General features: G+C 33.3%; 2 protein-coding genes across 2 annotated transcripts; both read left to right on the forward strand.

Moving 5' to 3' along the window:
* Positions 1-1,085: 1,085 nt before the first annotated feature.
* Positions 1,086-2,676, forward strand: LOC125875199 (low affinity inorganic phosphate transporter 5). Its single transcript, XM_049556301.1, has one exon. The coding sequence runs from the start codon at positions 1,086-1,088 to the stop codon at positions 2,673-2,675; it is 1,590 nt and encodes a 529-aa protein (XP_049412258.1). The 3' UTR covers position 2,676.
* A 2,500-nt stretch (positions 2,677-5,176) lies between these two features.
* Positions 5,177-6,984, forward strand: LOC125875200 (low affinity inorganic phosphate transporter 4). The gene has a single exon (XM_049556302.1). It carries the CDS (start codon positions 5,211-5,213, stop codon positions 6,798-6,800), a length of 1,590 nt encoding a protein of 529 aa, XP_049412259.1. The 5' UTR covers positions 5,177-5,210; the 3' UTR covers positions 6,801-6,984.
* Positions 6,985-14,024: the final 7,040 nt, after the last annotated feature.

Here is a 14,024-nt window from a genome sequence, read left to right on the forward strand (position 1 = left end):
GGGGGGGGGTACATGGAGGAGGTGGTGGAGTGGAGTGGTGTAAGAAAAATAATTTAATTTTTTTAAAAAAATATTTTTTTTATGGATGATAATACTTTAACCTTTAATTTTTAATTAATATTAATAGTTAATTATTTAATTTTTTGTCAAGGTGTAATATTTTATCCATGTGGAATGTCATGTGTCAAGATTTTTCCAAATAAAAGAGAGAGTGTATTACACACACTACTAAGGTGTGTTTCTCAAACTAAAAAGTGATAGTTTAGGTATGGAATTCACACTTTCAATAGTTTAGGTATGAAACTAAAAAAAAATGGGATAAGTTTAGGTGTGTTTTTTACACTTATCTCTTATATTTATGTCCTTCAACTTGGGATGTGTATAAGTAGACATTTGTATAAAATTGAACAAGTAGACACATGAGTCCTATGTGACATAATACATGTAGAACATCACGTAGGACATAAATTGTCATGTAGGATGCCATATAGAATGTGTGTGTCTATTTGTTCAACTTTATGCAAGTTTAAGTGTCAAATTGTGCATACTTGAAATTTGTGGACATAAATGTGAAATGAGACCAAGTTAAAAAAACATATTTATGTATTATGCCTATATTAAAACAAACATTATCATAGTAATTGTTCTCGACCACTTGTCATGTTGTATTGGTTCGATAAAACTAAACTAGTAGTTTTGATCCAAAATTTATATTTGTCATTAAAATTCGCTTAATATGTTTAAACTAGTACACACTCCATGTCATTTTTTACTTGACCCTTATAATAAAGATGGAATTTTCTTTTTTTACTTGTCCATTTTATCAAAACACTAGTCTAAGTAAATTGAAACTGAAACAGTAATTCAGCTCCCAATATTATGGCTGATTAAAGCATATGCTTGATTTAAGCAAAGAAGAAGGATATTCTTCTGTAGGTAATTATACTTCAATTTCTTGTTCCAACCACAGAAACTTAGGTATAAACGTCATTTAGTTAACAACGTAAACTCTCTTCATATATAATCAAGTAACACAATTCCATCAAATCACAGCTTAATTAAATTGCAGTAAAATAAAATTAAACATGGCTTCAGATAATCTTACAGTACTGAATGCACTTGACACAGCACGAACCCAATGGTACCATGTGACAGCTGTTGTCATTGCCGGAATGGGATTTTTCACTGATGCATACGATCTCTTCTGCATCACGACTGTCTCTAAACTTTTAGGCCGTTTGTACTACTACGACCCGGCTACCCATGCCCCGGGCAAATTGCCTCATAGTGTTAACAATTGGGTGACCGGAGTTGCACTTGTTGGTACTCTGACTGGTCAACTTGTGTTTGGATGGCTCGGGGATAAACTTGGTCGAAAGAAAGTTTATGGACTTACATTAATTCTCATGGTCATTTGTGCACTTTGCTCGGGGTTATCCTTTGGGTATAGTCGAAAAGTTGTAATAGGAACACTCTGTTTCTTCAGGTTCTGGCTTGGATTTGGAATTGGAGGAGATTATCCTCTTTCTGCTACAATCATGTCTGAGTACGCGAATAAGAGAACACGTGGAGCGTTTATTGCTGCTGTTTTCGCTATGCAAGGAGTTGGGATCATATTTGCCGGGCTTGTTTCAATGATTGTGTCTAAAGTTTTCCTTATGAATTTTGGGGGTAAAGCGTTTACTACTGATGAAGTTTTCTCCACGGAACCTGAGGCAGATTATGTTTGGCGGATCGTGTTGATGCTTGGAGCTCTTCCGGCTCTTCTTACCTATTATTGGCGAATGAAGATGCCTGAAACAGGGCGTTACACTGCGATTATTGAAGGAAATGCTAAACAGGCGGCGATTGATATGGGGAAGGTACTTGATATTGAAATTCAAGAGGAGGGAGAAAAATTGGCTAAATTTAAAGCAGCTAATGAGTACTCTTTACTCTCCAATGAGTTCTTCATGCGCCATGGACATCATTTACTTGGTACAATGACTACTTGGTTCTTGTTGGACATTGCTTTCTACAGCCAAAATCTCACACAGAAGGATATATTTCCGACCATGGGACTCGTTAGCAACGCGAAGAACATTTCTGCTTTGAGGGAAATGTTTGAGACATCGCGAGCTATGTTTGTGATTGCCTTGCTAGGTACATTCCCTGGTTACTGGTTCACAGTATTCTTCATCGAGAAAATCGGGAGGTTTAAGATACAATTGATGGGGTTCTTCATGATGTCTATTTTCATGGCGATTATTGGAGTCAAATACGATTACCTAAAGACTAAAGAACATAAATGGACATTTGCAGCTCTTTATGGTTTAACTTTCTTCTTTGCCAACTTTGGCCCCAATTCAACCACATTTGTGCTCCCCGCGGAGCTATTCCCTACAAGGGTGAGATCCACTTGCCATGCCCTGAGTGCCGCGTCTGGAAAGGCAGGGGCAATGGTTAGTGCATTTGGGGTGCAGCAATACACGCAAGACGGAAATACTCATAAAATCAAGAAAGCCATGTTGTTTTTGGCATTCACAAATATGCTTGGATTTTGCTGTACCTTCTTAGTGACGGAGACAAAAGGCAGGTCACTAGAGGAAATTTCAGGGGAGGATGAGAAGCAGAACGAGACACAGATGAAGAGTAATAAGACTGACTCTGGCCGCCAGGACGATGGATGGGATTGAAATCAGGACATATAATATTGTCAAGTTCCAGCAGTACTATACATAGATGCATATATAGGAAAAGTATTGCTAATAAGCGAGATGTCACCTCCAGAATAAGGGCTTCACGAAGCAAGGGAATTCGTATAATAGTTTCCCTTCACCATTCCGCGTAGTAGTTGGTGGAGGATTAATTTTGTAATGTCTTATCTCCTTCCCAAAGTGTTTTATTTCCTTTTGCCTATGAAATGAAAAGTGATATATGGGTTAAAATGTATTTACATTTTGTGAAAAGATGGATGGTTATAGGTAGATCTTGTTGGTCTTTTGTTCGAGAATGACCTATATGTTGGGTTTAGGATCTTTTTTTCCCTTCTTATGTGGATAAATAAAAGTCTTATTAGGACTAGCCCACTTTAGCCCATAACCCAAAATATTATGTGGCATATATAAGGCTTATTTGGTCTTATTTTCAGAAACACAAGAGAGAAAAATCAAGAGAGTTTCGTTTTAGAGATTGAGAGAAAAAGAGAAAAAATCCCGTTTTTGCTTCTGGAAATTTTCTGCTCACGTAGTCCGCTTCAGACAGAGTTTACCGCTTCGTTAACCGTTGGATCGTGCTCAAATTTGAACTGGGAGTTCTCAGCATCTGGTTTTGGGGCGTGAACAGTAGCGCGTTTTGAGTGAAATCTCTTCTTTAATTCTCTAGTTTTGGTGCAATCTTGATTTGTTGTTGCTTGTTGTTTGGCACTTGTTTTGTGGCCAATTTTGGAGAACAATTTTGTAACTCTTGGTGTTTATAGTGGAGCTTTTGGTCCTGTGGTTTTTTACTCTTCACATTGAAGGGTTTTCCACGTAAATCGTTGTGTCTTGTGTGATTGGGTTATTCTTATCTTGTTGCTTTAGTTTGATTGATATACTTGCTGTCCATTCTTCAATTGCTTGATTTGGTTTGTCTTTTATTGGTTCAAATTGAAAGGGAAAGTTTAGATTTGGGTATTATTCCCCTGCTATCCTGTCTGACATTCTTGTTAGTGTCTTGTCTTTCCCAACACTATACATATTAAAAAGACTACATTTCTTGTGTATGAATGAGTTTACCTTCGATCGACTTAAAAATTTAAAAGACAATACAAAACCTTTAGATATTGGCTAATTTGATTTGGTAGTCATGGGACTAAAAGCATAGGTAACAATATTTAGAAGGTGTTCCCAAGTTCCTGGTAACAAATTACACAGGCTAATCAGATCGCGAAGAAGAAATCTGTAGCAATAAAGAAGAGAAGGAAAAAGAATGAATGAGAAGAAAGGATAAGTGATAGAGAGAGAATAAGGAGGATTTTCTCGGTGCTCTAGGATAAGCAAAATACTTATACAGCTTGATTTCTGACAATTTTGATATCATCCCTTTGAATGCTTCTAACTTACTTAAGTTGATAAGAAAGGCATAAGATCAATCAAAGCCCTATCTAAGTAAAGATTGGGGAACATTGGACAATGGGCGAGAGTGCGATCCAGTAATATCGTGTGAGTGAAGAAGGACTAGGGCATGATAAAGTTGAAATATCTACTCAAAAAATAATGGGACTATACTTGAAAACAAATTGGAGCTTCATGAAATCCAATCACCAACCTGAAACTCCATTTCTCATGTCCTGCTTTTATCTGCATAATACTTTTATCATTTCCTGAGTTTTCTGTTTCAAATTTTTGCCATCAATTGTCTATTCTTTAGCATCTTGTGTATTGAATTTTTTCTACGTACAAATCGTTATTTTTGAGAAGCATCTTTTATAAGAAGAATATATTTCAAAAGCTTAAGCCAAAGATAATAGCTTGGAATATACATAATTCATACCTACAAGAACAAAGTTGCAATTTCTATGCTGAAAATCGGAATTACCATTAATTGTTCCCACTTTTGTTTGGATTAAAACCATGCAGGCAATTTCTCTTAACAAATTCATTTGATCAATACCGACAGTGATCAATGAATGGTTTAATGATGGTGTTCTAGATTTCTTTCCTAAGTAGTAATACAAAGGAATTTAAAAAAAATTATGTCCTTTTTATTTTTACACATAAGAGACTTCCGTTTTACACACAAGAGATCTGAAAAGACTATTTTCTTCTATTCAAATTGTAAGAAAGCAAGAGATCTCATTTCCGCCTCTTTTACATTGTCAACATTCTATACTGACTTATCATGTTGACAACTTTGCCTAAAAGTGGTCGTTTAACAACTATTGGCACATCCTGTATCTCAAAGTGATTGCCAAAGATGCATAATCTATTGTAAAGCATAAGCATCACAATCACATTGTTGCTTCAATTTCTTGTGACGGCTTTGAGTTGGAGGCATATTATTGATTTAATCAAAGAAAGAAGAAGGATATTCTCCAATAGTTATCAGGGAATTTCTTGTTCTAGATACAGAAACTAGGCGTAGACGCCAATTAATTAATCACATAACTATCTCTCTCTATATATGTATATATATATTGAGCAATTTAGAGATGATCAGACATCAACCAATCTCAGAGAAAATAAAATAACATGGCCTCAGACAATCTTGTCGTGCTCAATGCACTTGACACAGCGCGTACCCAATGGTACCATGTCACCGCTGTTATCATTGCTGGAATGGGATTTTTCACTGATGCATATGATCTGTTCTGTATCACTACTATCTCGAAACTTTTAGGCCGTTTGTACTACTACGACCCAACTACCCATGCCCCTGGAAAATTGCCTCATGTCGTGAACAATTGGGTGATTGGAGTTGCTCTAGTTGGTACTCTATCAGGCCAGCTTGTTTTTGGTTGGCTCGGAGATAAACTTGGTCGAAAGAAAGTCTATGGACTTACATTAATTCTCATGGTCCTTTGTGCAATTTGCTCGGGGTTGTCCTTTGGGTATAGCGCGAAAGGTGTAATAGGGACACTCTGTTTCTTCAGATTCTGGCTTGGATTTGGAATTGGAGGTGATTATCCTCTTTCTGCTACGATCATGTCTGAATACGCTAACAAGGCAACTCGTGGGGCGTTCATTGCTGCTGTTTTTGCTATGCAAGGAGTTGGGATCATTTTTGCAGGGCTCGTTTCGATGATCATTTCAAAATTGTTCTTGATGAAGTATAAAGGGAAGCCATTTGATGTGGATGAAATTTTGTCCACGGAGCCCGAGGCTGATTATGTTTGGCGGATCGTGTTGATGCTTGGAGCTCTTCCGGCTCTTCTTACCTATTATTGGCGAATGAAGATGCCTGAAACAGGGCGTTACACTGCGATTATTGAAGGAAATGCTAAACAAGCCGCGATTAACATGGGGAAGGTACTTGATATTGAAATTCAAGCAGAAGGTGATAAATTGGCTCAATTTAAAGCAGCTAATGAGTATTCTTTACTCTCCAATGAGTTCTTCCAACGCCACGGGCTTCATTTGATTGGTACAATGAGTACTTGGTTCTTGTTAGACATAGCTTTCTACAGCCAAAACCTCACACAAAAGGACATATTTCCAGTCATGGGACTCACTAAGAAACCTAACACGATATCCGCCTTGAGGGAGATGTTTGAGACATCGCGTGCCATGTTTGTGATTGCCTTGTTTGGTACTTTCCCTGGTTACTGGTTCACAGTATTCTTCATTGAAAAAATCGGAAGGTTTAGAATACAATTGATGGGGTTCTTCATGATGTCTGTTTTCATGGCGATCATTGGAATCAAATATGATTACCTAAAGACTAAAGAGCACAAATGGACATTCGCAACTCTGTATGGTTTAACTTTCTTCTTTGCCAATTTTGGTCCCAATTCAACCACATTTGTGCTCCCCGCGGAGCTGTTCCCTACAAGGGTGAGATCCACTTGCCACGCGTTGAGTGCAGCTTCTGGAAAGGCAGGGGCAATGATCAGTGCATTTGGGATACAACAATACACGCAAGATGGGAATGTTCATAAAATCAAGACAGCTATGATACTGATGGCCGTTACAAATATGGTTGGATTTTGCTGCACGTTCTTGGTGACCGAGACAAAAGGGAGATCACTCGAAGAGATTTCAGGGGAGGATGGCGGGAAGAATGAGACACAAATGAAGACTAGCAAACCTGTCTCTGGCCATCAGGACGACGGATGGGAATGATAACATGATATTATATTGACAAGTTTAATATCACTTTGAACAATACGTAATTTCAAATGTAGGAAATCATTCAATAAAGGGGCTAATATCACTACGAATTGTGCTTTCTATTTTCAATCACCTCTATGAATAAGAGCTTTAACATGATGAATGACCTCGGTACAACAGGTTAAATTACACTGATAGTAGCGTATATAAGTTGAATTGGAGTTTTATTGAGCTAGTCCATCAGTATACTAGCTAGTACTTGGCCAGGATACTTTTGCATTTTGCTTCTCCTTTATGTATAAGTGCTAAATATGTTTAATTATGTATTCATTTTCTAGTGAAGAAATGAATGCCTTTTATTTTGTTTGCTTGAGGATTGCCTAAGTCATGAGGAGAGGACCCAAAATTGTATTTTTCAATTTGTGTTGATCGACTCTCATCGCCATTCATAAAGCCCATAGACATTTTTATCCGTTCATGTTTACAATTTTAATTCAAACAAGGACAACTCCATCGTCAATTGAGAAAATTCAATCCCTACTTATAATTACTATGATTGTATTTGTTGAAATATTTTTGTTTCTCGATTTGTAAAGCAATAGATGCTATATATGAACATTCAAAAGAGGCCCAATCAAATCAATGAATATTAGTCTTCATTGTCAAACCATATATAGGAGATATAAGTTTGACCTTATCATGTCTTAATTTATACTAAATTTGGTGAAACTTGACTTTCTGCTGCTTGAAAAGTGTTTTTGCCTAACTTAATTTGGTACATCATAACATCAACTTCTTGTCATTTTCTGATAATTCAATTCGAGAGTTTTACAAATAAAGCTTAAGTTCAAGAAAATTAGATTTTCAATTTTACTTATGTCTTTGTCCTAGAAATGCTATCCATTATACTATTAGGGATGCTACTTAGCCGATAAATAAAGATTCATCTCACATCTAATATGTTTCAGTTACATATCATAAAGAATTCAAATAACTGTATCAAGTATAGTATTAGAAATTCACTTGTGGAACCTCAATTTCCGTGGATTTATTAGCTAGTACAATACACCCATTTCTTCTCGTGAATTTTTCATAACTCGTTTATGCAAAATTGGGATATACACTTAAAATACTAAGTGATACGGAATTAGATAGAGTAATATGTTTCTTTAGCCAAGGAAAATATTTATAATAGCATAGTCCAATAATTGTTTGCGAAAAATTCTAAAATAAATTAAGTAGGTTGCTAGTATAGTTCCTTAGCTACAATTTTTCTATTTGTTGGTATAATATAGAATGAATCTTTCCGATAATTAAAAATAAAAAAAATAAATATAATTCTCAATACTTGCTCATGTACAACTACAAAATACCAAACATTCTAACGAGGAATAATACAATGCCACAAGTTGTTATGCAATACCGTTAGATTAACCAACCAGGGTGAATATTGTTGCTGCTTCTCTTTAAAAGAGCAACCGCCAACCGTCTTATACCACACCACTTTGGCTTAAAAGTTGTGGGGGACCTAGAGTTATGCCAACCCCTTATACAACGAATTAAAAAAAAGTTAGCAAAACCAATGAGGCTTATTTAATTTGAAGGTGTTGTCCATTAAACGATGTGAGCCACTTTCAGAACGAGAGGTATATCCGTTCTAAATGACAAAGTTGAGAGGTATATCAGACCCTTTTCCCTTAAACCACAGATGTATTAGGTATTGTAGGGACGAATTCAAGATTTTTAGTTTCTGAATCATATATATATATAGAAACATAAGATCGATTTGAGTCATAGTTACCAAAATCTATTGAACTCGTAAGTACCTTGACACATGGGATTGAACCATGCACATATATGTGTGGTCATATTTTCTTATGTTGTTGTATGAATTCAAATTAGTCAGACAAGTTCGAATAGTGTGTGGATAAAAAAGTGTTCATAACTAAGCTATTTATAGTTTCTTTTTGGTTCAGTGTTATCTGCAAGAAATGGAGTCAGATTGTGTCACACGTACGTACATCATAGTTGAGAAATTAGATGAAGCTCTTTCTTTTATCAAAGTTATGTAAAGCCTGTAGGTTGAGCCTCAGTCTTCACTCATACTCTTTTTAATGTAACTTGGTCATCTTCACATCACTTGTGGTCATCTTCCTATGGAAGAAGTTAAGTAATCAACTTGGCCGGAAAATGTGTGCCAATTTATGACTAGTAAGAGTTAAGTTTTATATTACTTTATACATAGCGATGGTGTAAAAGAATTTGGGATTTTTTATAGAATGTCCGTCAAAATAATAGTCAACAAATGTATATTTTTGTATATTACTCCCTTAGGTTGTCTTTAGAGAGTCAAATTGAATCGATTTTGACCAACATCTTACGATATATTTTTTCATCATATTAATATAAATAGAATTGCAACTTAATTATAATATTTTTTGTATAGTTTTTAAACATCTAAATTTAAAATATTGAATTAATGTACTTCATTTAGCTTTTCAAAGATTAATCAAATTAATTTTCGTGAAATGAAACGTAAATGAATATATTATAGGATGTATAACTTATACATAACAAATCATGATCTTAATAATACATGAGCAATTAATATATAAATAAATATAGATAAAACATAACTACTCTTATTATATCAAACCAAACACCAAATAAAAAATAATTTCAATATAACTACTCTCAACGTTACTAATTCTAAACGTTCTATTAATTAACACTGTTTTTATATACTTAACGTCTCTAACAAGGGACCCTAATATTTGATAGACAATGACCCTATGTGTTATGACACAAAAGAGAGAATTTAATACTAGGTGTATGGACCAGAGAGATACGTGTCCTAGGAAAGTGAATTATGAAAGAATTGAAGCCAAAGAGGTTGTAGGTGTAAGTATATGTTTCACTAGCCTTACTATTTTAATTTGTAATATCCCTTAAAATTAACAAAACTAGTCAGTAGTCAGTGCGTACACACAAATTACTTATTATTACTCCCAACTTGCATATATACCTACACTTTAAAGCTTTGACTTACCCGTGAATACAAAATCGTATTCGTAATCGTATGTAGTGTACTCATCTAAGAATAAACTACATTTTCATCTCACGTGACACCACATAATTAACTAATGCAAACCCTAATTAAACATGAGTTTAACTGTTTAACTACTATCTATGTGCTAGCTATTAATTATATAAAAAGTATATTTGTCACCTATATCAACGACAAAACAACCGTAATAAAAAAAAAAAAGATAAATACTGCAATAACAATTTATTTAGTACTCCCTCCATTTCATTTTAGTTGTCATGATAAGGTGATACAATTCTTAAGAAAAAAATTAGGCATAAGGAGTGCTGTTTGATCTATATATCCCTTATTAATTCTTTAATTTTTATCTATATATGTGCCTCTTATTTGTAGAATAACTAATGTTAAGTAAGGACAAAGTTGGAAAAAAAATGTAATTATCTCTTGATTGTTTAAATCAACAACTATTTTAAAACAAATATCTTTTACATAACAGCTAAAAAAGAACAGAGAGAATATTTACTCCATATTAATAATATTAACGTTACTAATTAATTCCGACATAACTTACTTTTAAACCAAACAATCTAGTTGTGTATATACTTTATTTCATATTAAGTGAAGTTTTAAGGAATATATCACACCTTTTAAGAAAATTATTTAAGAATTACTTTTCATTATTAACTTTTGATTATTCTCAAACTATTCTCCTAAAAATATAAAGCAGTTAAAACATCATAGAGAAAAAGGATTCATATGAAAAAGTATATATCCCAATTATTTTGTTGAACTTTCAATAATTTTGCTTATTTTAAACTATGAGAAAAAGTCTAGTAAGTAGTTGCAATAATGATTGTTGGATGATTGTATGCCATCCAATTGTGTTGTCATGCGCAGCAGTTGGGCAACTTCCTTTTATTAACCCAACAAACGCAATAAATAATAAACTAAATAAGCAGTGCCTCAGTAGCTAACAGGTGTACTTCTAGGGGATGTGTTCTGCTTTATTTGGCCCTTTTTTCTTATTTATTTATATGCCGACTGCAACAACCAATTGAACTATTACATTTTTACATTTCTCAAACTATATATTGCAATTAAATTGTATTTTTGGCTTTTTGAATTTGATGCAATGTAATCATATTTCCCTTCCTTTTTCAGAATATATATAAACAAAAATACTAATACAATTGACTATTCCAGAAAGTGGCATACTGATAAGTAAAAATAAGAAAAACATGACCATCATGCCTCCTGTCTATTTTAAGTATTTTCTAAAAACGTTTTTTTTTTTGTGGTATTGAAGAATATTGACAAATTATTCTGTAATGCTTTTGTTTGTTTGTCTTTAGTTGTAGTTGCCCATATATTGAAAGAAAAGTTCTGTACATTTGGATTTTCTGAAGATTTTTGATGATAGATTTCAACCTAAGCTACTTTGGGAAATAACTCTACACATATATAGCTGTTACTTGTGGTCCAAAAGTTTTTCGATGTTTGTATCCATTTTCTTTTTACTTTATTGCTTTCTTTGTGTCTGTAAAATCTTGAAAGAAATGAAGAAAAAAAAAAAGAGCTAGAAATATGAGTACCTAATCAGTGACAAATTAATTGAAATATTAAGTATATATGGTGTTCTTTTGTGTAGGAAGTCTTTTCAATTTAAACCTTTGTAGTTTGGCTAGCTAAGTAATAAAGAGAAATAAACTCAAATTTTCTTCTATTTTTCTATTAATTTTGTACTTTTATTTACCAAATAAATCTAATTAAGTGATGTTGGTAGAGGCTTAGCTTGTCTTTCGACATGCGATATAAATTATGATTTTTAATTGTAGCTGGGTACAAATAAGTCAGTTAATTAGAGATGAGTTGCCAAGGCGTTAGGTTAGTGCTAGTGTGGTACGTAAACAACGACAAATCACGTGATTTTGTACTGATTAATTTTGAGTTGTCGAGTGCTGATTTGCTGATCGTAACGAATTTGACTCTGCCCAAAGAGAGTGGGAAGACCTTTGACCTGGGCTGAGGAGGGGACAATCTAAGGGTCAAAAGAATTTACCTAGGCATGGGATAAAGGGCAAGAAGAGCCGAGATGGCAAATCGAGCAGCCTATTGCGCTAACGATAATGGATGCATGATTTCAAATTCTAAAAAGACATGATTTGGAATTTCAAGCTTTGATCACAATCGTGGAAGTATAGAAACTTGTGATTCACTATTTAGAGACGAAGACTTATCTTCTTGATATGCGAAAGACTTATAAATCACCACTGAAAAACATAACTTCTCTATGTATTTCTCTCTCCTCTTTTCTTTGGTATTATGAAGACCCCGTATTATAAGCACTATCTAGGACTTTGGATATTTTGGTTTTCAAGTAATTCTAGTAGACCTTTGGCTAGAAAACCATGGGTTGGACGATCGTCTTGAAACCTTAACAAACTGATCCAAATGTAATTGGATTTTCAATCAAATAATTTTAACTAAAATTAATTCAATTTTATTAACTAATAATTTAACTTAATCGACAAATCAAAATAATATCATATATTTAAGATTTAATTCAAAATTTAAGATGAATTTATCCAATAAAATTTCAATGTCTACCCGGACAGAAACAAAAATGAAATGGTAATCTTTGGACTTAAGCAACCCAAACATTAAGTTGTTGAATTATGTTCATAAAGTTTTAGTAATTAATTGTGTCACTAGAGTATATAAGTAATTCTGTGCATGAAGATGCATGCGCACGTGTTTAATCATTTTATAAATTATCTGCTTCTCTTGAGCGTGCACACAATTATATTGATTTAACTCTACAAAAGTAGAAGAACATAGTATTAATATTAAATTAAAACTTTACTTACATTTAAAGCATAGAACGTTACAGAACATTCATATAAGACCATTTAAGGAGTCAATTAGTAACTAGATTGTTGTCTGAGCAATGGTGAATTAATTGGTTACACTAAATGAAAATACAAAATTAATTAAAAACAGAAAAAAGTTTTTCTGGTCATGTTGAACCTGAAAAACTTGTGCAACTTATCGATAAAAACTACGTAAAATAATTTTCTTTTTGTTTCATTTGTCTAATTGCCAGCTACCAAGTGTCAAGATGATATTGACAGTTGTTTTTTTAATTATTATTATAAGTGTGAAAACTTCTCATGTATGCTCTTTTTATCAAATTCAACGTTTTCCTTCAGTCTCAACTCTCAAATCTCAATAACAGTGTAACATGCATCTATATGTTGATCATAATTATATTGTTCCCTTTAGAAATTAGTAATTTGCGGGAAAGTTTGAAATCTTAAATTATGTTGCTTTTCACTTTTAAAACTAAGAATAAATAGACTATATTATATAATACACACTACCACAGAAATAAGTTTTAGCGGCAATTAAATAATGTCAATAGCTTAATTGTTAGTATATATGTTCTTTTAGCGGCATTTAACACTCTTTGTAAATCTCCCTAAAGCCTATAGCGACATATGATCAAATGTCATTAACTAATGCCGGTAAGAGTACTTTAGCACTATTTATTAATATATATATTTATTGCAGCAGTAAAATCTTGTCCGATTTCAACTAATTAGTCTTACTTATTAGAAGAATTAGTAGAAAATTTTCTCCTTTTTAACATTGTAGTCTTCTCTTTTGTCTGACAATCTTGACTAATGTTCTATTGTAAAATGTTAAGGAACAAAATATGAAAAATACTAAATATTGAGAATATAATAAAATAATTAAATGATGTGATTTTCATCCTCTACAAATAGTATATATAATATCAAATTAAGGGTGTGTTTGGTATGATTCCAATTTTCTCATGTTTGGTTGGGTTAAATGTTTTGGAAAATGTTTTCTAAATCAACTCATTCTCCTCAAATTTAAGAAAAATGACTTTCTCTTCAAAACTTAAGGAAAACATTTTCCAAAACTCTCTTTCAACTTCAAATTACAATTATTTTTTTATTGAAAAAATCAATTTATTTTGTCCCTACTCTCAAACCAACCCCCAACCACCGCCCCCCAAAAAAATAAAAATTTAAAGCTTATTTTTAGATTCAATTTTTTTACCCCACCCTCACCCCTAACCCCACCCCCTACCACCACCCCCTCCCAAAAAAATATTAAATTATGTTTAAAAGGTATTTCTAATTTCAATTTTTTATTTTGTTACC

The sequence above is a fragment of the Solanum stenotomum genome, chromosome 8 (assembly GCF_019186545.1).
Source record: "Solanum stenotomum isolate F172 chromosome 8, ASM1918654v1, whole genome shotgun sequence".
Lineage (NCBI taxonomy): Eukaryota > Viridiplantae > Streptophyta > Magnoliopsida > Solanales > Solanaceae > Solanum > Solanum stenotomum.

Coding starts and splice junctions, on each gene's coding strand:
- LOC125875199 (XM_049556301.1), top strand. CDS start 1,086: ATGGCTTCAGATAATCTTACAGTACTGAATGCACTTGACACAGCACGA.
- LOC125875200 (XM_049556302.1), top strand. CDS start 5,211: ATGGCCTCAGACAATCTTGTCGTGCTCAATGCACTTGACACAGCGCGT.